The sequence below is a fragment of the Bos mutus genome, chromosome 16 (assembly GCF_027580195.1).
Source record: "Bos mutus isolate GX-2022 chromosome 16, NWIPB_WYAK_1.1, whole genome shotgun sequence".
NCBI classification, from domain to species: Eukaryota; Metazoa; Chordata; class Mammalia; order Artiodactyla; family Bovidae; genus Bos; species Bos mutus.
Genome location: NC_091632.1, coordinates 43,155,141 through 43,178,300, shown reverse-complemented (window position 1 = coordinate 43,178,300; position 23,160 = coordinate 43,155,141). Strand labels below are relative to the sequence as shown.

General features: G+C 57.2%; 1 protein-coding gene across 1 annotated transcript in view; it reads left to right on the top strand.

Annotated features, from left to right (window-relative positions):
- The first annotated feature begins 632 nt into the window (after window positions 1-632).
- Window positions 633-23,160, top strand: part of CASZ1 (castor zinc finger 1) — a 57,163-nt gene continuing 34,635 nt past the window's right edge. The window contains 2 exon segments of the mRNA XM_070385230.1: window positions 633-886; window positions 1,367-1,405. Coding sequence (XP_070241331.1) covers window positions 838-886; window positions 1,367-1,405 — 88 coding nt within the window. The 5' untranslated portion in view covers window positions 633-837.

Sequence of the window (23,160 nt, the reverse complement as noted above, 5' to 3'; positions counted from 1 at the left end):
CGAGGGGCGCGCGAGGGGGGAGCCGTGGAGTAAGGCTCAGTAGGCGCGACCCCGCGGCGCTCACACCTGCGCCCACCCGCGCCCAAAAGTTTGCTCGGCCGCGCGCGCCACGAGCCCTTGGCCCGCCGGCGCCGGGGAGTGAGTCCGCGCGCGGCCGCCATCGAGTCGCGCTCGCGGGGCCGGAGCGCAGAGGGGAGCTTGCGAGCGCGCGCCCGCCGGAGTCCGGCCAGAGTTGGCGCGGGGGCGCGAGAGCGGGCCGCCGGCTCCTCTCGGACCGCCGAGCCCCCGCCCGCCTCCCTGCTCCCGCCCGTCCCCGGCCGCCGAGTCCCCGCCTCCCTCCTCCCTCCGAAGTCTAAGGTTTGGGCAATCGCTGAGCCAATAAGGCTGGCCGCCCGGGCCGGTGCGATGAAGTCGCGCGCGCTCGCGCTCGCGAGCGGGCGCCGGGCGGGGGCGCGCGTGTGAGCAGAGCGCGCGGGGAGCGGGAGAGGGGACCAGACGGAGGCGCGCGTGAGGGAGCGGGCGCGGGGCGGGCGAGCGCGAGCCCATTCACTCCAGCATCCCGGCGGGCGGGCGCGCGCGGGCGCGCGGGCGCGGGCGCGCCGAGCTCTGCTCTTTCACCTGCCGGGGCGGCGCGGGCCCGGTCTGGAGGAGGCGGTGCCGCGGCCGCCCTGCCAATCACCTCGGCGCCTGGCAGCGCCCCCGGCCGCTCCCGCCCGCCCGCTCCCTCCTGCCAAACTGTTACCCTGAGTGTTACCGTCAGGAGCAATGACATCAGGGCTTTAAAACAACTTGTTATTCGGGGAGTAATCAGTTGCAATTAGGCATTAATTAAGTATTATGAAAGTTGATTATTTAAGTGAATTCGGCTTTCGACTCTCCGACTATGGTGAGTACGCGAGTGGGGCGGGGGAGGGCAGGGGGCGCCGCCGCGGGGCTCCGACCCGGGTGCTGGGCTGGGGGCGCGGCGCGGCGCGGCGCGGCTGGGCGGGGCGGGGGCGGCGGGTGCCTAGCCGGGCCGGGCGCGGGCGGGGGCGCCCCTCGGTTTCGCAGGCCGGCCGGGACCCCGGACCCGAGCCGTGTCTATAAATAGTTTCTCTTTTAGTTTAATAAAGTCGAGAGCGGCGAGGAGCTGCTTTGAGTGTGCAATGCCGGAGCGCGAGAGCCAGCGGGGCGGGAGGGAGAAACTTTCGCTCTGCCTCCGGGTCCCCGTTCTCATCGCTCCCCTCGTCCCGGGGACTTGACCGCCCCTCGATGGGGGGAGGGTGCGGGGAGCCGAGGGGGGAGGCTGGGGTGGGAAGTGGGGGGCACTGCGAGAGACTAAACAAATTTCTTTTCTTTCCTCTTCTTTTTTTGGCGATCCTCGCAGAGTTTGGGACCAAAGAGAGGAGAATGGATCTTGGTACAGGTACCGGCCGGTGGGAACCAGGGGGTGGCTCTTTCACTTTTCTTTCGGTTCTTTTACGGAAGTTATTATTTTTAGCCCAATGAGGTAGCAGCTGAGCAGGGGGTGGGGGCTGGCCTGGAGAGGGTCTGGTGCCGGCTGCGCTTCTCGCCCTGGTTTCTGGATTGCGAGGCTTCTGATGATATTATTGTTATTATTTGTTACTTGCTTAGTGACTGTGACTAATTTGATGCTCGTCATTATGAAAGAACAGAGAGGAGCGGGAGCTGGGGGGCACCCAGAAAGAGGATTTAGGGGTTTTTTGTGGGGTTTTTGTTTTTTTCTTTTTTCTTTTTTGTTCTCCGTGTTTTTTGAATGGCTGCGTGTTTTTTCTGTACCTTTTTTTCCCCAGGAAAGATCTCTATGCGTCTGGCTGTGGGGTGTGTGTTTTTATTTTTTTAGTGGGGGGGGGGTTGGTTTAGTTTTTGAAAGCAGCGTCCTGTTGGGAAAGGTGGTTAGTCTGGTTTCGGGGCGACTGTCTCAAGGTAAAGGAATTTAATTTATTTGGGACAAGGCCTTGTCGGATGAACAAGCTGCTTATTATGGCTAATGAGTGTTTTTCACCTGAGAACCCGTGGGATGAGGCGGCTGTTATCAGTTCAAAGTGAGGGGCCCAGGACTTGCTCCCATCCCCCTTAGCCCCCACCCTGGGAGAGGGTAGACCAGACCAACTACTCAATTTGGACGTCTGGGTTTTGGGGTGCCTAGTATGGCACCTAGTTTAGGGTTCAGATAGCATAGTGCTGGCCTGGAGTAGAGTTTATCCTGAGATTTTGGTGTTTTATTGGTTTTAATTTAATTGTATCAACACTTCTTTTCCCATCTGAGTCTAGAATGATGGTTTACTTTAAATTCCTCAAGACTTCGCATTAGCCCTCTGTATTGAAATGGAATTTTGACCAGGACCGTCATCCTAGACACTGTCTTCTTCCTAAATGTTTTTAAATCTGTGCTAAACAGGTTGATAATTCCTGGAGATTGATCTCTGAACCCTTCTGTTTCATTTATGGAAGGTGGTTTGGGTCTGAGTTGTTGTTTATAATGGCCCAAGTCCATGGCATTGCCCCTTGGGACAACATTTGACCTTTTGAAGTCAAAAGGGAGTGGGCAGAGAGGGCAGGAGGCAGCACTGGGGGGCCCAGTGACAGGACCTGGTGGCCAGCGTTGGGAAGGAGGGAGATGTGTTTGTGGGGGAGGGAGTATTAAGACTGTGTTCCGCCAGGTGTGATCTTGGTGAATCCCATGTGGAGGTCCACACGACCTCCGTGCCCAGGAAGGGTGCGACACCCCCTGCTGGGCAAAGTGGTTAAGGTGTCTGAGGCCAGGGCTGCCACCCTGCCCCTCCCTGCTCTTCCCTCCGAGGGAGAAGCAGCCCGCCCCCACCTCTAATCAAGTGTCTCATCAACTCCCTCTCAGGCCCCACCTCTTTTCTTTAGAAACAGGGGGCCCCCACCCATCCCAGCTGAGAAGCAGACCTTATAGATGGACCAGTGGTGATAATGCACTGCCCGATACTCAGGGCAAATGATCCTGTGCTTGTGGGTGGGCACAGGGGACTCAGGCATTACTTAGCTGAAAGTTGGGCCCTCTTCATCTTCCTCCTTCCAACCCCGATGGCAGCTGGAGCTGGCGTCCATCCTCCCGCACTACATCAGCCTGCTCTTGGGGCATGCTCCAAAGCCCTTCCATAGGGTATCCCCAGCTGGAGAGAGGGCCTGCTGGGCTTGTGGGTGGCAGAATCTCTTGTCGCACTTACTTGTCCCTGCACTCTAGAGACAGACTCTGGGAACTTTTCCTGGAAGTTAGAAGGGCCCCTGAGGTCAGCTGGTTCCTCCCATAGCTGGAGCAGGGCACTCTCAGCAGGACCCAGGCCTGGGCTCTGGCCACTCAGTGAGGGGAGGTCCAGGGTGTCAAAGTTCTGACTGTTTCCTGGAGGAGTCATCTGGTGATACCATCTCAGCCTTTTCTTTGAACTTGGAAGTTTCACTTAATCTCAGGGCTTCAGAAGAAAAGCACTTTTTCCCCTCTTCACAAAAAAAGGGAAGCAGGTGGGAACTCTGAGATCCCCTCTGAGCCTGTCTCTGGGCTCACACCATCTCATCTTTTGTCGACTTCTTGAATGTACTTCTGCTCACAGCCAAGGCCAGGTGCCTCGTTTCTGGTGTAGTGAGGGGCTCTCTTCTTTGAGGCCATCACGGGCAGCTAGCACTGTACAAGGCTGGAAACACAGGCCCCAAAGGGTTGCTGGCACGAGGGACCCAGTAAACATCGGATTGTGGGTTAACATCATCTCCAGCCTCGGACAGGTCTAGGGAAGCACTCCAGCCATAAGTAACTCAGTGGTGGGAGAACCATGACTTCACCCGGGGGCTACCTCAAGCAGGACTTCAAGGCCCTCGGGGACCATGTGGACCCCTTTTCTTCCACCATAGTTCAGCCAAGGGCTGGATCAATCTGGACGTCTTTAGCAATAAAAAATGCCGATGTCGTCCTAATTCACCAGGCCCCGAGATGACAGCAAATTTACATTTTTTAATTAAACTAGCAGCCAGTTTTTATGAGAGGGGGTTGGGTTATGCAAATCAAATGGTTGTGTACGGAAGATTAGGAGAGTTTGGGAATAAATTCCACAAATGCTAATAAAAAAAAAAAAAAAAAAGGAAAGAAAAAGAAAGGGAGGGAGGAGAGAGAGGAAGAGAGGAGGACATAGTTCCATTAGGCCCTTTTAGAGTGATTTCCCTGGGGGAGGGAGCCAGGAGGGGGAGGGGAGGAAGAAGGAAGCTTTCAGACACAGGTGAATCCAGGCTGCACTTGGGAGGCTCCCCAGGATTAGGCCCCACTAGGCTGATTCCCAGGCCCTGAGAAAACCTGGAGGCCAGGGTGAAAATGATTTTGAAACAGCGGTTAAGCTTTAAGAAGGAACTTATGCCCTTGATTCTTGAGGATCTAGTTGTAAGTGCCCCCCAGCTCCCTAGGGAGATCCTGAGAAGATGGGGAGGGGCTCTCCAGGACTGGAGCTGTCCATCAGAGGACCCAAGGTGGACTCTGCCAGGTAAAGGGCAAAATGGGCAAGAGAGCAAGTTCAAAGAGATGACCAGGGACCCCAGCGGGAACCACGAGGGCCAGCACTGCACACTGAGCCCTGTGGCTGCCGCTGTGTCGTCAAGGTGAGTCAGGGGAGGGATCAGTGGTGCTCACTGAACCAGGCCTGCTTCTTTTTCCCTGGGATCAGCTCAGCTGGGACTCTAGACCCAGACCCCCTTTCATGGCATACAAACCCCCCGCGTTGTATCCTGGCCATGGGCTCAGTTGTGGATGAGGCCAGGAGTGATGGGGTCAAGGGAGGCTGAGACAGATTGGCTTAGTAGCCTAGTTCTTGGAGTGGAATAGCGTAGTGGTCATGTGCTTGGAGGATTCACAGTCTCAAGGAAGGAGAGGAAAGGCTGCAGACTTCTAACCCCAGAGAACAAAGACTTCAGCTTCCCCAGCCCAGCCCCTGCTGGGTCTGAGTGTCAGACCACCCCTAGACTCTCAGGACTGTTGTAAGCCACGGTTGAAGGCCAGGGCCTTGCCAGGAGTAGAGGCTTCTAGGAACCTTGCTGGCTGTGGTTACACTTTCACCCCAGTGTACACTGGGGACTGGGAAGGTTTTTGTGGTGTTTCTGAAGGAAGAGATTCCATGCTGGGCTTGGGGCAGAGCAGGTTGTCCTCTGTTTTCCTTCCTCGAGCCTTTACTTGGCCAGATACACCCACTCGACCAGTCTAAGTTGGGGCCGGTCCCTACCAACTGTCAGGTTGAGCACCGGTTTTGCCAGTCTGCTGCAAGGTGTAGGTGCTTTGGTGCCATCTTGGCAGGAAGGAGCAGTCAGAGCCAAGCACAGACTGGGCCGCCTCGGAAGTTGAGGGTTTCCTGGTACCATTCAAGCAGAGGCTGGCTGTGACATTTGGAGGGATGCAAGCATCAGATGACCTTTAAGGTCTCTGGTTCTCTGACTCCCAAACTAATTTTCCTGAGAGGGTTCAGTGGGACACCCTGGGGAGGGGTTGAGTGGACCTGCTCTTCGTAAGAAAGCATTTGAGAGAGGCAGCTGTGGGTTGCGAAGTGGCCCCTTGAACCAACCCCAGCACTAGTTATGTGATATCAGAGCATTACTCTGGATCAAAAGCCTGGCGTAGCCATTCTCCTCCAACAGGAGACAGAGGCAGTGAGGGCAGGTCTGAAAGAGCCCTTGGGGGACCCCATCCCAGGCCCTTTTTCCCTTTGGGATCAACCCAGACGAACCCATAAGTCTCCCCTCTAAGGAGGGCACTGGGGCTAGTTAGTCAGTCCTCTCTGGGCCGGTCTTCCCCCATCCCCCATGGCCGGGGAATCTGGCTGAGTTGCAGCTTGGGTTTTTTTATGATGGAAAAATAAAATAAATGGAGGCACCTTTGGAGGGCTGAGTCACGCAGCAGCATCTCCTCATTAAAGCTGCTGCCCCTGGCTCGAGTCCCTGGGCAGGGGATGGGGTGGGGCTCCAGAGGCTCTGAGCCTGGACTCCTCTTCCTAGACCTGGCAGGTTAGTGATGCACCCACCCCGGCTCGGGCAGCCTCCTCTCCCTGGCCCAGCATTCTTAGAATATAGTCTGGCCACTTTTTTACACACACACACACACACCTGCTCCCCACCCCCAACGCCAGCCCCCAAGGCGTGTCCTTTACACTGCCCTCCCCGCACTGGTTTTCAAACCTTGACCACCTGGTGCTGCCACACCTCCTCCTGCTCCTCCTTGTCCTTCTCCTCCTCCTCATCTTCGGGGGGAAGGAAGTTGCTCTGTAGTAATTACAGCCTGTGGGTCCCCACGGCAGGCAGCAGCTGTTCCGGGGTAGCTGGGCCAGGGTTCGGGGGAGGAGATGGCAGTGGAGGAGGGCTGGTGGTCCCAGGGAGTGGAGGGGGAAGGGGCCGCTTCTTGGGGATGAGTTGGGACAGGGGGCAGCTTGGTGGTCCAGCGCTCACCCCTCTGGCTGTCTGACCACAGTGTAGAATCCTCATAACCCCGACTCACGAGGACATACTGGTGACCCCCAGAAGGGGAGGAAACCCCAGGCAGGTTGTGGGGCCTGCAGTTCTTGGTAAGCACTGGGGAGCACCCACTGTAGGAGCTGCAGCAATGAAGGCCACCTGGTCCTTCCTAGCTTTCTGGGGTCTGCCTGGTGGAGGGAGACGGATGTGTTTACCTGTCCCACCAGGCAGAGGAGCGCCCGAGAGGAGAGCCCAGGGAGTTTTGTGAAGGAGTGGCCTTTGAACTTGATAAAGGATGGGAGGTATTCGGACAGATGGAGATGGGCAGACGATGTTTCCTGCGTCACCCACGCCTTCCAGACTTCCGCCAGTCCCTTGCCTCTCTTGCCTCGTACTCTTCACTCTCCTCTACCTCTCCCCTCCCCCAACCTGAAGAGCAGAACTCTTGCTTCCCATTATGCAACCATAGTTTTCTGCCCTTTTTGGCCCAGGCGACCCAGCTCCCTAAAGCCAGGCCCTCCTGCCTACCTTCTTGCCCCTCCCCCTTTGCAGCCTCACACCCAGTTGGCCCTGGAAGGAGATAAGAGATCAGAGCTTGGCCAGGGGCCTGCTGCTCTGAGGATCTGGTTATACCCATGACATTGGTGTGTCAGGGCAGCACTCAGACTACTGTACCCTCCCCCAGGAGGCCAAGGCCAGGAGCCCTGCCTTCTGCTGCTGCTGCTGCTCATAATGGTGACCATTAGAGTTAGCCCGGCATCCATGTCTCCTCCAGCGCGTGGTCCAGGGCCGGCCCCGTGCCTTCCCACCGTTAGTGCTGGTGGAATGGGTTGATTAATGTGCCTCTCCAGGTTCTGAGCGGGGGCAGCAGGAGGCAGGCAGGAAACACTTGGCTGATTGCCTTGGGACCTGAGCTTTGGCTCCTCCAGAGCTTTCTAGGCCTGGTTTACAGGAAGGAGTGGGGCTGGGATGAGGGATGACATGAGGGGGAAAGTGGGCATGAGGATGAAGACAGGCAGCAAGTGGTTGTCAGGGGCCCCATTAGCTGCTAGCCATGACCGTGGTTTGGGGTGGGGAGGTCACACACCCACAGTCTGCTGCCCTGGAGGGGCCCGGGGCAGTAGCCAGTGGAGGGTCCGGAACTCTCCTCTGCCTCCTCCTTTGCCTGTCTCTGTCTCCCCCAGCAGAAACCTCACTGTGGCATGTCCGTCTTCTCTAGGTCCTGCCCCCCAGGCCCAGGACCCCTCCAGCTGGGTGTACGCAGTGCCTGGAGCAAGGCCAGAGAGCAGGGGTGGCGTATACCAAGCCCCTCTGCCCCTGGCGTGGTGGTTTCGGCTGTTCCTGCTCTGGCTCTGGGATCTGTTCTTAGCTTCCCACGGAGTCCCTCCTGGGGGCTTTTCTGGCCAGTGCTGAGGGGTTAAGGAGTCCTCCTTATTGTCAAGAAGGCCCTTTCGTGTTGCCTTCCACCCTGAGGTTTTGTGGGAGCAGGTTGGCCCAGGGGAGGCACAGACACATGGCGTGGCTCCAAAGACCAGGGGTTCTTAGAGGAGACCTTCCCAAGTGGAACTTTGGCCTATGTTGGCTTTTTCTTCTAGAGCTTTCTCCAGGAACTCAGGGACCCCAGGGAGGGTGGGGGACGATGCGGCATGAGAGCTGGAGGTGCACTAGATGGGAAACTCCAGCCCAGTGAGAAAGTCAGAGGCATCCAGGAAGTCAGCGGGGAGAGAATTATAGAGCTTTGTGTCATCAGGCAGTGCATCGCCTCCTTGGTGATGATCTTCATCGCCTCTAGGCCCATGCCTTCCTCCTTGCCACCCCTTCAGCCCAAGAGTGCAGGGCCCAAGGCCAGCCAGGAGGGCTGCCTGGGAGATAGGGGAGCCTGAGGAAAGGACAGGCCAGGTGCCACACCGTCCAGCAGGGGGCGCCCCCCTGTATCTGCCCCAGTTCAGGGACAGGGACGTTGATCCCCAGTCTGGTCCAAGCCTTTCAGCCGTGGGTGGGGGAGGAGAAGCCTACCCTCCCCACCCCCCAGAGGTTCCTTGGCTGAGTTTGTTTTGCCAGGGTGACCTGTTTAATCATCTCATTTTCTGGTGGCCGTTTATTCCTCGTTTCCACGGTTACGGCCCCATTAAGGGGAGAAGCAATAAGGCAGCGAGTCAAACAGGTAATAAAAACATTAAAGCCCATGTGCACTGAGGGAGGGCGGGCGGGTGGGCAGGAGCTCAGCGAGGTGAGACGGCCCAGGGAGAAGCAGAGGTGAGAGGCCGTCTGGCCTCGTCCCCCAGAGGCCCCCAAGAGAGCTCCTGGCGGGGTAAACAGAGGGCTGCTGCCCACACCCCTGCCTCCAGGCCGTGCTCTTTCGGGGCCAAGACCCGGTGCTCCTGTAGAACCATCCCCAGCCCTTGGTCCCCTGGCAACAGGCTCTATGTTGGGAAGTAAAACAGGAAGGAGAAAAGTGAGAGAGCGTGACAGAAGCCTCCCCCAGGAGCTGGTTGTGTGACCTGCTCGCAGGCCCCACCTCACCCTCCCTGTGTGGGGGTAGGGGATGATTTCTGACATTGTTTCCAGCTCTAGAACTTTTTTTTCTGCCAACTTTATCAGAAAGCATATTTGTGGTGAGTGCTGCTAACAGGGCCAGTCTGGTGAGTAAATATTCCTGGTGTGGACAGCCCTGCGACCTTGAGAGGGACGAGCCCGGCAGGGGGGCCAAGGGCAGGTAGGGCGAGGAGGCCAAGTGGCCCCGCTGCTGGGTTGGGGGGTGCCTTCCGAGGACGGGTGAGGGGGCCCCCCGGGGTCCAGTTTGTCCCCAGCAGCTCGGGCAGTGGCTGAGCCAGGTGACCCTCCCGTCGGGGCTGGGCCTGGAGCCCTTGTGTTTCTCCCTGGAGGCCTGGCTGGCAGGTTCTCCGGTGGCTCCACGGAGAGGCTGCCCTCTCCCCCTCCCTCCCTCTCGGAAATGGCAGCTGAAAGGAAAGTCAGCCACTGAGCCCAGGGCCACGTGCCTCCCTCCCAGGGCCTCCGCCCTGGGAGGCTCCTGAGCGTCCCGCCCCACTTGAGGTTGACGAGTGAGCAGACTGGGTCAGTGGGACTGACCGGAGGGGAGAGGGAGAGGCTGGCCAGGAAGGGGGAGGGGGGAGCAGCGGTGCCTGTGGGTGCTGAGCCACCTGCTCTGCCTGGTCTGGCTCTGAGGTCTGCTCGGGGCACGCTGGCTAGTGAGGACCTTATTTCTTTCTCTCTCTCGTGCGCTGATCCTTTGCAAACTCACAGAGGTCTGTGCTTCCAGTTATTACTTTCAAAGTAGATTTCCAACTGGAGAGGGAGAGAGAAAAAGGTCTGGGGAATGGGGGAAACCCTCTGGCTGGGAAGTGTGTCTTGGGAACGGGCGGAGATGAGTTAATATTCCTATCAAACAATTAAAAATAGAAAATGCTCCCGCGGCACCAGCTGCTGAGGCTTTTCAACAACTGTCACCAGTGGGTTCATGGGGCAGGTGGTGCTGGAGAGGAGCGTTTCCACACATAGCAAATATCAGACACGGTGGTGTACCCCCCACTTCCCTCCCAGGACCCAGGCCAGTTGTTTGGGGGCTCCCAGTCCTCCTTGAACTCCCCTCCAGGGCCGGGAGCCAGGAGTCTGTGCAGCTTCAGGGCCGCGCTTCTCCCCTCCAGGGCCCGGCCGCAGCGGTGAAGTCATTGCCAGATGCCTGGGTAATTGCTTTAAGAATCGAACTTAAAATAAGATGAAAACTTATATTCCTGGGTAAGGAGTAATTTTCCATTGAATAGTAAATTAATGAAAGGATTATACCAGGGGGTCTGGCTGGGAGGCCGTGCTCATCTGATAAATCCAAGTGGCTTGGACAAAACAGCTCTGGACCCTGGGGCTCCCCTGAACCTCAGGCCAGATCTGCTCCTGACTCATCTGGGGCTCCACCCTGACCTATTGAGTTGGTGGGGGACACATTCCATGTGTGTTCAGAGTCCACCTCAACGATGGGAACCAGCTTTTCAAATCCCTGAAGTGGAAGGGGCTCAAGTCCTACCTCCCACAGGCAGCGTACCCAGGAGGTGGGGTGCTTGCCTTGACACCCAAGAAGGCGGGGCTTTGGAGAGGTTCCTAGCTGTCACTCCACATAGTCAGCCATGTGGTGACCACCCGCCCTGGTTGGCCCAGGACTGGAAAAACCCATGTCCTGTGAAGCCCCTGGGGCCTGGAGGCAGGAAGATGGCCTGAGTGACATGGCCCCTCCCTCAGGGTCCTGGGGAGCCCAAGCACCTGTGGAATAGTCTCCGTCCAGGCCGGGTTACTTACAACTGCGTGTGCGGGTGTGCTCAGTCATGTCTGACTCTTTTCGACCCCATGGACTGGAGCCCATCAGGCTCCTCTGTCCATGGGATTTCCCAGACAAGAATACTGGAGTAGGTTGCCATTTCCTCCTCCAGGAGATCTTTCAGACCCAGGGATTGAACCGTGTCTCCTGTGTCTCCTATTTACAACTGGCTCCACCTAAACTTGCCCTGCTCCGGGTCCATGGGCTGTGTTTAGCCACGTGCCTGTGGACTCGAGTGGGTGTGCACACACACCTTCCCTGGCACAAGAGAGCACCACCTGAAAACCTCTCCTTGGCATGGGAAGGGTCTTGCAGCTGAGTCCCTAACCCGCCCTCCCCTTTTAACAGTGAGCCCCCTCCTCCCTGGAGAGGACGGGGTGCAACATGCAGAATCACGGCAGTGGAAACCCGCTCAGCCTCCTCAATGCCTCCTTCCGACAAACTCTAACACCACACCGACTATCCACTTCTTCTCAGCTCCCTTGGAGAGAGACACAGGGAGTTGTCCCATTTCACCAGTGGGGCAACAGGAGGCCCAGAGACACTTAGGGATTTGTTTCCAAGTGCAAAGAGATGGGGTCTTCCCTGGTGGCTCAGATGGTAAAGAATTTTCCTACAGTGCAGGAGACCTGGATTCGATCCCTGGGTTGGGAAGATCCCCTGGAGAAGGGAATGGCTACCCAGTCCAGTATTCTTACCTAGAGTATTCCATGGGCAGAGGAGCCTGGCAGCCTCAGTCCATGGGGTCGCAAAGAGTTGGACACAACTGAGCGACTAACACTTTCAAAGGGAGACAGACCCAGAGTAGGGCTGCCCTTGAAGAAGGGGGCTTCCCTAGGGACAGTTCCAATGGCAGCATGGAGTACAGTCCTCTTTCAGCCCTCCAGGGCCAGGATGGTAACTCTGCTGCCTGGCCTACATCCCCAACACCTCCGGGCCCCACCTACATCCTCACCATAACCCATGGACACATCCCTGGGCCTGCCATTTTGCAAGATAAAATGCAATTGTTGATGCAAATGCATTTTGAACTTTTTGGAGGAAGCCTCCTCTAAAAGCTTTCATTACTGCCAATCTCCTGAGAAAGGGGTGCTGCCACCTATTTGCTGGGAAGGATTGAAGGGGAGTTGAAAATATTCTGACTTGTTTCTGTTGGAAATGAACGGATGGGTCGAAGAGCTCTTCAGAAAGAAAATCTAAATGAACGGGCGTTCTCCTGGGAGGCAGTTGTGTGGCTGCACGTTTGTCAGATATGTTTCTGTGTAAGTGTGGATTTTGCTGGAAGAATGGGAAACCCTTGCCGCTCAGCTCATCACTGGCCCTCATCTCTTCTGGAAGTAACGGGGCCACCTTGGGAACTGTACAAGATTGACTTGATGCTCTGCAGACAGTTGCCCCTGAGTGGGGGCTCTCATCTGGGGACTGGGTTGTTTGTGTAGGTGTTGTCTGAGAGAGGACCCAGCCCCTTGCCTGGTGTTAACCACACCATGCTTTCAGGGGTAGAGAGCAGCCAGGTGTTCTTAGGAAGACTTGTGTTGCTCGAGTGGCCGACTCTGCCCTCCCACCCCCAGGGGAAGGAATTACGGGGCAGTAGGACTGAGAATTCCTAGTCTAAACAACCCAGCAAAGCATGCTCAGAGAGAGCCAAGCCAGAGCCACAGATGGTGTGATCCGGGATTGTAACTGGAAGGATGGTGGCTTTGAATGTTAGATGTTATGTGGCAGTTGCTGTTCAAGCAGACAGATTGGTGAATTCCAGGCTGCAGGGATCTGAGTGGGCCCTCTTTTATTTCTCTTCTCTTCCACCCGGGGTCAGGAGGTAGGGACAGGAGTCGGTCAGACAGAATGGACAGGCAGCCCTCGAGAGCAGGAGAAAGGAGTCAGCCTGGGAGCACCCTGGCTCCAGCCACTCAGAACACCTAGTCCATGGCCAGAGGTCCTGGCCCCTTGCTCAGACCACATGGGTCCCTTTCCCTGGCCCGCCTGTTCGGAAGGGTCACTTTGGGGCTCCTGGGGAGGCCTTCAGCTGGATAGCTGATGGAGCTCCTCCCTCGAGGCCCTGGGGGCAGGGCCAAGAAGGAGATGGGGATGTTTTCTGTTTCCGGGTCCCTTGGGGGCCCAGGGGCAGATTGAGACAGGCTCCTTGCAGGGAAGGTGTTAACAAACAGCAGGTGATTAAACATGACAAGCGGTGACATTTCTGTGCAGGGTTCTCAGTCCCGGCAATGCCAAGAATGAAGCTATAAACCCTGACATTTTGTGTTATGCACTGAGAGGTTTTTAATAGACCTCTCTCCCTCTTCCCCAGTCAACTTCTCGTTTCCTCCTTCGCCACCTCCCCCCCAACCCCTGCCACTGTACCCTCTGCCCCCACGTAAACCTCCTGCCTCCCCATTCAGCCTGGTGTCCCAGGGCCTTCCTGGGCCCTCTGGTTCTAGGTGTCTCTGCGGGTCTCTGCCCTTTCCCTCCGCTCATCCTCAGGGCCCTTTCCTGTGACTGCTGAGCTGGGCATTCAGTGTTCTCCAGAGTCAGTTTTCTTTGATCTTTCCTGTTGCCCCGTGTCCCACCGCCCCCCCCCCCAATCCTTCCCTCCCTCACCTCCTTTTTTTGGGTCCTGATCTCACAGCCTCACCCTTTGCTGCGGCTGTCCCAGTTGTCTACAATGGCAGGTGGCTGTCCCCATGCCCTCTGCGTGTTAATAACATTTTCAGACAGACTGGATAGCTGGGGCTAGGAAGGTCGTAGGGCTTGGGATGGGATCTTTCCCCATTTTTTTTTTTTTTTTCAATTTCCCTTTCTCCTTTTTGGGACAGAGACAGGAGTAGTGGGAGAGAATCGCGAATCGCACTATCCTGCAAACAGTTGCTGGATTTATTCAGCCAGGGCCTGGCCGGCAGCAGTTGCTCCTCTCCCAGAGCAATGTGGGAACAACTGGGGCCTCCTTTGTTCTCCAGGCAGAGCCCTGGGAAGGGCATTTGGAGGTGATCCTGAGGCTCCAGAGGGCCAGAGACCAAGGAGAAGGGGTTTCAGCCTCAGTCCCACCTAGTCCCAGCCTCACAGATAGGAAAGACCCTGGAGCTCCACAGGGGCTTGGAACAGAAGTCAGGCCACACACACCCCAATCCCAGCTCTTCCCATGATGAACTTGAGAAGCACTTAGTTTTCTGTATCCGTTCAGTAAATATTTATTGGGTCAGGCGCTGTGCTAAAACAGTGGTCCCGTCCTGCAGATCTTGCAGTCTAGCAAGACAGAGGGGTCATTAACCGAGTTATTACAGAAGTGCTAGCTAACAGCAGCATGCAAAGAGAGGGCAGAGGAGGGGGGGCCCTGCAGTTTGGAGGGCTTCCCGGAAGAAGTAAAATTTCAGCCAAGACCCCCTAAGGAGTGTGTAGGAGGAGGGGTGAAAGTGTTGGTCGCTCAGTTGTGTCTGACTTTTTGTGACCCCATGGACTGTAGCCCGCCAGTCTCCTCTGTCCATGGAGTTCTCCAGGCAAGAATACTGGAATGGGTTGCCATCCCCTTCTCCAGGGGATCTTCCTGACCCATCTTCCCAACCCAGGGATTAAACCTGGGTCTCCTGCATTGCAGACAGATTCTTTACCAGCTAAGCCACCAGGGAAGCCCAGGAGGAGGGGTAGCCAGCCTGAGATACAGGAGTGTTTCCTCAGTTGAAGGAGTGAGTGGGGTGAGAGCCAGGTGCTCCTGCTCCACAAGCTTCTGGAGTTGAGGTTGGGGGCTGTGAGGAGGCACGCAGAGGGGAGGAGAAGGGTGCTGGCTGGCGGGACGGGTGGGGACCTCACCGCCCTACTGGGGCTGAGCCCCTTCAAACTCTGGGCATCTGGCCCAGAACTTGCTCTTCCAACCACCCTTCTACCAACTGTGCCAGGTCTGGTGCCTCAGGAGCAGAGCCAGAATGCTGCTCTGTTAGCTGCACCTCAGCTCTGCCCCCAAGGGGAGGGAGAGTGATCAGGAAGTCCAGAGATGCCCCTGAGGCCGGGGTTCCTCGTGCCCTTCGCGGCTCCCTCACCCACCCTGCTGACAGCTCGCAGAGGAGGGGACCAGGAGACAGGATGCCGACCTGTGTGGAGGGCAGAGCGTCTGGAGGGGCAGGAGCCCCGCGGGGCCACGCCCTGGTCCCCCACCTTCTGCACCTGCTGGCCTCCCAGGCACGATCTGGGCCTGGACACCTTCCTGGAACTCACAGCTGGCCTCCCCTCTGTGCTTTCCATGGTGTGGGGAATGCTTTGGTGCTAGTGGGTCTTCCCCATGAGAATCTGAGCTCCCTGATACCTGAAACCATTCTCCCTAGATCCCTAGGGCCAATGGGGGACCGTGCCCATAGGTACTTAGGAATGTATTTGAGAAGCTCAGCTGACCCAGGAAGGGGAGGACTTGGGTTAACCCTTAACACAAGATCCAAGAGGAGCCTGCAGACTGACCGTGGGTCCCTGGTGTCTGGGCAGGCTGGCTGCCAAGATCCAGGTTCCACTACCTTGCCCAACCCCAGAGTCCTTCAGCCAGAGCAATAGGGTAGCCGTGAAGCCTGCTCCCGGAAGAGCCTCACTAAGAGCTTCCAGAAGTCAGACCCAGGACACCCCACCTTCCTGTGGGTTCTCTGAGGGGGAGAACCAGATTGGCTTCCTGTCCCTGTGGAGGGTCCAGGGCAGGTTTCAGCCATCAGTCCCCTCCCCAGCCCCTCCCAGTCCTGCCTTCCCACCAGACTTGGCCTGAGTCCCACATGCTACCCATGACAGTCATCGACAGTCCAACCAGGACCCCATGGAGGACCCAGAGGCCCAGGCTTTCTTGGCCCTTGGCAGCTAAGAGGGAGGGGGTATGTCGAAAGGGGAGGTGAGGGGAGTCCAAGGGCCAAAACTTGGCCCTCGGCCCCTGTAGATCCGGAGCCAGGTTTTATTGTAATCCTTACATCCTGTTGCAGATCCTTAATCAGCTGGAGCCCAGGTTGGGCTGGACCCTGTGGTGACACTCAGGGCTGTAGCCTGGAAAACCTGAAGTGGAGCTTCTGGAGTTGAGGTTGGGGGCTGTGAGGAGGAGGCAGGAGGATGGGAGGAGAAGGGAGCTGGTGCAAGCACAGGACGTGGATGGAGCCCAGACCTGCCACCCACCTGCCCCAGGCCGGGGGTGGAGGAGCCCAAGCAGCTGTCACAGGCTGGAAACCAGGGATATGGGAGGGTGAGCAGGGGCCTTCATGGGGCCCCCTGGAGAACATGGGAGCTGCTATAGTGCCTGTTAGCACCATGGAGACAGCTAGCCCTGGGGTTGCTCTGATAGTGAGCAAGGACTCCAGCCAGGAGTCAGCAGAGAGGTGACCCCGGGTAACATGGGTTCTGGTGGTTTTTACTGACTAGGGGCCAAGTCCAAGGCTGGAAGTGGTCCTGCCTGGCTGGGAGGTCTGCTTCATGAAGATGGATGAGGCAGAGGGCCCTGGGTCTTCCCATGGGTTTGGGAGCAGCGGGTGCCCCTTATCAGGGACCCCAGGATTGGCCCTCCTTTTGCCAGGGGCAGCTGACGCTGGCAGTCCAGCCCAGCTCTACGGTCCCCACACGAGTCAGGGGAAGAGTGGGGGCCAGTGGGGAAGGTACCCCATCTGGGACCTCACCTTTCAGCCCAAGGAGCAAGGACAGAAGATAATGAGGGGAAATACACGGACTAGAGATAGCCATGGAGCGGAAGCCAGGAGTGGGCTGGCTGGCAGCGGGCGGGCAGACGGGCGTCTGTCCTGCCGGGTGCCCAGGCTGGCTATGCAGACAGCCTCTTTTCTATATGGAAATGAAGAATTTAGGCTAATGGAGCTCAACCATCTCTAATTTTGCGATGGCAGGAGGATTTTGATTGAAAGTAATTAAGCAAGCTAGCTGTAAAATTAATTAAAGCAAAAGGGGGGGATTTTTTATTGGATTGGATAGCGATATAGCGTCTGTCAGGCGGGGGACGGATGGGGGTGACCTGAATCCTCTGCCCTCCCCCCTCCCACTCGGGACGTTTATGTCACTTTAATCTCCTTACAGCGGCTGCTGTGCATTTGTTTGAAATAATCAAGGAAATATGGTCAGAAATTGTCAGCTTTCAGATCTAATTTACCTGACGGCCCCTGCGCGAGCCGGCATGGCCCAGGGAGTGAGCGTGCGTGAGCGGGCGGGGGAGCTCGAGTGGGCGCAGAGGACACTGGGCTCTCCAGTCCCCTCCCCCGGCCCCAGGCCCCCTCCGAGGGCAGAGAAGGTGCTTCCTAGCCTGTGGGCATCTCCCTGGGACAGGCCCCAGCCCCCACCCACCTGCTGCCTCCCCCCTTGAGCTGTAACCAGCTTTGGGTTTAGGGACTATAGGATCAGGAAGGTGACAGTAATTCCTTACTCCAGATGGCTGACAACTGCTAAACCCCTCCACCAGGGCCACAGTTTTAAAAATACTCCTAAATTAGTCCCCTCATGTCGTTGTCATTGGCCTCAGCCGGGGGATTGTGGAGATGGGCTATAGGGAGGGTGGGGGCAGCACATCATCCGCAGCACCCCTCTGCCACCTGCTACCATCCCCACCTTCTTCCCGGGGGCTCCCGGAGGCTGTGCTTACCTGCCCCGGACCTGTCTCTGCCAGGTCTCTCCTCTCCTCCCAGAATGGTGCTTGCCCTGATTCCCTTTCATAGCACAGCTCACAAGTTCTGGCGGGTGGCGGGGGTGGGGGGGTCGTCCCAATTCTTGAAAGAGGAAGTCCCTTCCTGCAACACGTTGTCACCCATCCAGGTGTCCTGCCCATTTCCTGTGGTAAGCCAGGTCACAGAGCCAGACACCATTTGTGCTTCCCTGAGTGAGTTGAGGAGCCTGACTTGCGGCCCTGCACCCTAGGGGGGCTGCTTTAGAGCCATCTAGGGTCCTTGCCCAGGGGAGTGAGTGAGGGGCTTAAAGCCTCTCCAGCAGGGAACCCTTGTGTAGTTCGGGGCTGATGGGCCCTGGGGGGGCGGGGGGACTTGTCTCCAAGGCTGCAGGAAATTCAACTTTTAAACACAAATGAGCAGTGTGATCATTTGTCATGAGAGGGCCTAGGTGAGAAATTGGGTTTCTGGATTTGTTTGGTCCCGACAAGTGAGTGACCTGGGCTTTCGACAAGTCTCTCAGCCATCTTGGGCCTCAAAGTCCTTCTGGTTCTAAAGTTCTGTACACATTTAGGACAGCCTCTGCCCCGAGAGCTGCCACACTTGGGAGCGCCTTGTCCAGCCAGGGGTCCTTGCTGGGCTGTGGCGGGCAGGGGAGAAGCTGGGGATTCTAGAAACAGTGGATTAGAATGAGCAACCTGCCCCCAGTTTGCCCGCCTTAGAGCACAGCGGTTAGAAGTTCTCTGTCCCCACCTGCCGTCCTTGGGGCCCTGCCTTCTGCCAGTCCTCCTCCTAACCCCCAGCACGCCCTCCCTGCCCCTGACGCTGGGTAACTCAGTCGGCCTCCTCTGGCCAGGGCGTTGGAGCCCCTGTCATTCTTTGCAGCCTGGCTCCTGAGCAGAGCAGCTGCGCACTTGGGAAGTGTCACTCTCCCCTCACCAAGAGTCCTTCATCTTGGGGCAAGGGGTGGAGCCCCAAAGAACTGTGCCTGGGAAAGAGGGAGAGGGAAAGCTGCTGGCTCTTCTCCATGTCTTTGGGGCACAGTTTGTGCCCAGATCCCGGGCAGCACTGAGAGCCTTGGGGCCCTATCCTCCCTGGCCAGCTGGGTCTGCAGGGGCCTTGCAGGGAGGCAGCAGCATGGCCAGGCACCATGAAGGCCCAGCCTGGGTGAGTTCCTGCCCTCTATGCACGCCAGCAGCCTGGGAACCTGGTCCCAGGAGACATGAGGCTGGAGAGAACCTCTCAACTCAGCCCAGCGTCTCGCCTCCATGCACGGCTTGCAGCCGCTCCTGTCAGCCCCTGCAGCTATGATGTGGAGGAACCAGCAGGGGAGCTGGTGCCAGGACCTGGTGGGGCTGCTTGCCTGGGGCCAGAGGCTGCATTCCGGGCTTGACGTTCGTGCAGGCTGTCCATGGTGGGCACCGGGGTGGAGGGAGGCTATGGCAGAACTGGGGTCCCCAGGCAGGTGGGAGGGCAGGTTGGCTCACGGAGACCCAAGGGAGATGGAGAAGGCCAAGAGAAGGGTGGAGACCGCTGTCATGGTCCTCATGGTGGCCCCACACTGGACTGTTTGCTCTGCTCTCGTGGGGAGAACCTGAGTTGGGGATGTCATACTGAAAAACACTTTGGAGAACTAACGTTCTATGGTGAGAACAGTGACTGCAGAGAGGCTCTCCTTGGACAGGAAGGGCTGGCGAGGGCAGCAAGACTGGCTGTGAGCTCTGGGTTAAAAGAGGACAGCCTGCGAGAGCACCCGGCAACACAGCCTGTGACGGCCAGGGCCTGGGGAGTCGGGAAGAAGTGAGAGGGCAGCCTGGGGGCCGGTGTGTCCAGGGCCCGCCCAGTAGTACTTTGGTACCCATCGCCTGGTCAGCGTGGGATAACACGTGTGCACTGTGGCCACTTACCATTCCTGCAGTCCCTCCTTCCCCAGCTCCCAAGTCATTGAGAAAACAGTACCGAGCTCACTGGCCTCGTCCAGGTGGAGGCCCTCCTCTCTGGTTCTCTGCTGTCCCCTTCCCCCATCCCTCAGGATCTCTGTCTGCCCCCAGCCCAGGTGTCTAAGTATCTAGGTAGAATTTGTGGAGGTAGACCAGGAGAGGCGAAAGATGAGTGGTCTGGCCTTAGGCCAGCCCCCCAGGGCTGGCTCCCTGAGGACCTTTGCAAATCAAGGGCCTACCAGTGGGGCCCACTTTGGCCTAGCCAGCCAGGTGCTTCCTCCCTTCAGGCAGGACCCAGCGATGGTGGGCCAGCTGGTCTCCACCTCCCAGAGGGTGGAGAGGAAGGCTCCCCCTGAGTCTTTACTCATGCTTAGTAGAGGCCAGGGGCTTTGGGACAGTTCTCAGCGCTACAGTGCCCCAAGCACAGGAACAGGGAAAAATCCCTGCCTGACTGGGAGAGAAGCCAGAGTGGTCAGGGTCCAGCCCCAGGAATGAATAGCTGCAGGGTCTGGTGATGCCCACAGGACCAGGGTACCCGATAACCCCCCTCCCCTGGTCAGGTCCATGCTGGCGTTGGCTGGATGTGACCAGGGCACTGGACTCCCAGCAAGGCCCAGGGCCAAACTGGGCCCTGGCATCACAGAGCCTCTGCAGCCTAGCTCGGTGGACTTACTGTGGCTATCAGACTGCTGCTCCTGCTCCCCCCACGCCCAGCCTGCCACCCAGGATCCTGGCGGGGCTGGTGGCCCCACGGATTCCAGAAGGGCTTCCCAGCAGCCTTCTCATCCCCTCCCTCCCGTCCAGCCTCAGTTTCTCATCCTCCAGGCCCGGAGTCTCCCCGGCCCAACCCTGGCCCAGCCCTCTGTCCCCCCTGGCTTCACAGTCGCATTTTGCTGCCAGCGCAGGGCACTGAAAAACTGCTGGCACTGCCAAAAACCCTGTGTGCGCTATGACTCCCCAAACATCCCTTTATTTTTATTGTTCTGTTAATTACTGTTTAAACTTTAATAAGTCACTTCGTCAGGAGGGGGGACCTGCCGTGAGCTTTTCTGTGCAAACACGGGCCCGGGAGTGACTCGGGTGTAATATAACCCTTTATGTGATGTGGGAATGTTTAGATTGTAACAGAAACTTGTTATTTTAATGACAGTTGGGGGGTAGAGGGTGGGCTGAGCACCAGTGAGGAGGAGGGTGGGCGCAGCCCTGCTCCACTCGCATCCCGAGAGGGCTGGGGTAGCCTGACCACAGGCTACCCCAGGGGTGCTCCCATGTGGCTGCCGCTGAAGGTCGAGGATACCATGGGGCCCTTCCTGGGCTGCCCATGGTCAGGCTCACCAGGGAATGGGATGCGTCAGGAGAGATGCTCGGGGGCTCCAGGGTGGAAGTGTCCCAGGAGAAAGTTGAGCTTGGGGTGCAGGGGGAGGCAGGAAGAGGCCTCCCAGATCTCTGGGCAAAGGCTGGGCCGTGCAGGGCTGGACTCTGCGCTGACCGCAACAGCCCTTCCTGCTCCCAAGGTGGGGACCCTGTCCACAGTCACCATCCAGTACAGTGGCAGGCACCCTGCTGCACAGCACTGTGCCAGACATGTCACCCTACATCCTCTTTTTTCAACAATCCGGCATCTCAGGTGAGGACACGGATGTCCAGGGCAGAGATATAACTTGCTTCAAGTGACACGTTTTTAAGAGGCGGTCCAAGTTTCTAGGACTTCCCAGGTGGTGCTAATGGGAAAGAACCCGCCTGCCAATTCAGGAGACATAAGAGACACAGGTTTGATCCCTGGGTCTAGAAGATCCCTTGGAGGAGGGCATAGCAACCCACTCCAGTATTCTTGCCTGGAGAATCCCATGGACAGAGAAACTGGCAGGGCACAGTCCACGAGGTCGCAAAGAGTCAGACACAACTGTAGTGATATAGCATACACACCAAGTTTCTAATGTCAGTTTATCTTATTTGGAAGCTTCTAAAGGCCAGGAAGAAAAGTTATGACCAACCTAGATAGAATATTGAAAAGCAGAGACATTACTTTGCCAACAAAGGTCTGTCTAGTCAAGGCTATGGTTTTTCCAGTAGTCATGTATGGATGTGAGAGTTGGACTGTGAAGAAAGCTGAGCACCAAAGAATTGATGCTTTTGAACTGTGGTGTTGGAGAAGACTCTTGAGAGTCCATTGGACTGCAAGGAGATCAATCCAACCAGTCCATTCTAAAGGAGATCAGCCCTGGGTGTTCTTTGGAAGGAATGATGCTAAAGATGTCACCCACTTCTGCAGGAGGTGACAAAGTACTCCAGTACTTTGGCCACCTCATGCGAAGAGTTGACTCATTGGAAAAGGCTCTGATGCTGGGAGGGATTGGGGGCAGGAGGAAAAGGGGACAACAGAGGATGAGATGGCTGGATGGCATCACTGACTCAATGAACGTGAGTTTGAGTGAACTCCGGGAGTTGGTGATGGACAGGGAGGCCTGGCGTGCTGCGATTCATGGGGTTGCAAAGATTCAGACACAAGTGAGCGACTGAACTGAAACTGAACTGAAAGTCCAGCTGCCCAGGTGTGGCTCAGCAGGGTGAACGCAGTCCCAATCCTCCCTGGGAACCAGGGTCATCCCTCTCAGTCTTGGGACTGGGCACCCTTCAGGCCCTCCACCTGCCCCAGCCCTCAGGATGAGGGTCTGGAAGGCAATGGGGACATGGAAATAAGGATCGTCCTTAAGTCTTAAGCCACTTGCCCTCTTCCTCACAAGGTTTGGCTCCATCTCAGGGAGTTAGGGGTTCAAGTGTAGGGTCAGGGTGGTAGTGGCCAGGACACCCCTTCTTCCTCTGGTAGCCCTGATCCTTTACACGCAGAAGCATTCCTGCCCCAGACCCACTTCTGCAGGAGGTGACACCTGGAGAGGGAGCCTTTCCCAGGCACCGTGAGTCTCCAGCGTGGACCCCTGTGATCTGGACAATTTCCTGCTTCATTTTCATTTGGTCCCTCTGTCTGTTCATCCACAGAGCTGAGTGTCCACTCTGGGACAGCCCTGGAGTCCTGTGCTTGCCCTCACGGGCTCATGCCTGACTGAGGTTAGCGAAGGGGTGTGGGGGGAGCATGACCACGGGGGCCCAGCCCCTCCCCAGGCTGGGTGTTCCCAGGGCTCTGTCTGGTCCCTCCTCTCCCTCTGTGGCTGTGACCCTCTGGGGCCCCTCCCCGCCTCCTGCCGGGCAGGGCCCGAGGTTCAGGGCTCTGGCGCCCTCTCACTGGGGGCTGGAGGTGGCAGCAGCCCCCCAGATGGCAACGGCAGTGTGGGCCACAAATCGCTGAGGTTTTCCTTTTCCGAGCAGCGCGTTTCCCTAAATTGTCTTTGACTGCGTGCATGGGTAATGAAAGTTTATGCCCTTGTTAGAAGGACAGGCGGCCAGTTCCAGTTAGAACTGGGGCTCTCTCCCGGCCAGCCCCCCGCCCCCTCCCCCAGCAGGAGCAAGAGCGTGAGCGCGAGTGGCGAGTGTGCGTGTGCGCACACCCCCCCATCCCCGGTGGATAAGAAGGCTGTTAGGGGAAGGGAGACGGGACGGGGAAAAAAAGAAAAAAAAAATTTCCATATTTGTGTAAGTTGCTTTAAAAGCATTTTATCATGTCATAAAAAAGGGAAAGTACTCTCAGAAATTGATCCTCTCCGCCAGCCCATTGGACAGAAGGACGTTGGGATGTTAATGGCCATCCTGCTCCAGGGTGGCTTATTAAAAAATTTATACATAAATGCTTAAAATTGCATAAATTATTTAAAAAAAACCAACAAAGTAAGCAATTTGAATTCCCTCCTCTCCTCCCCTTGGCTCAGTCCCACTTCTGCATCCCCCC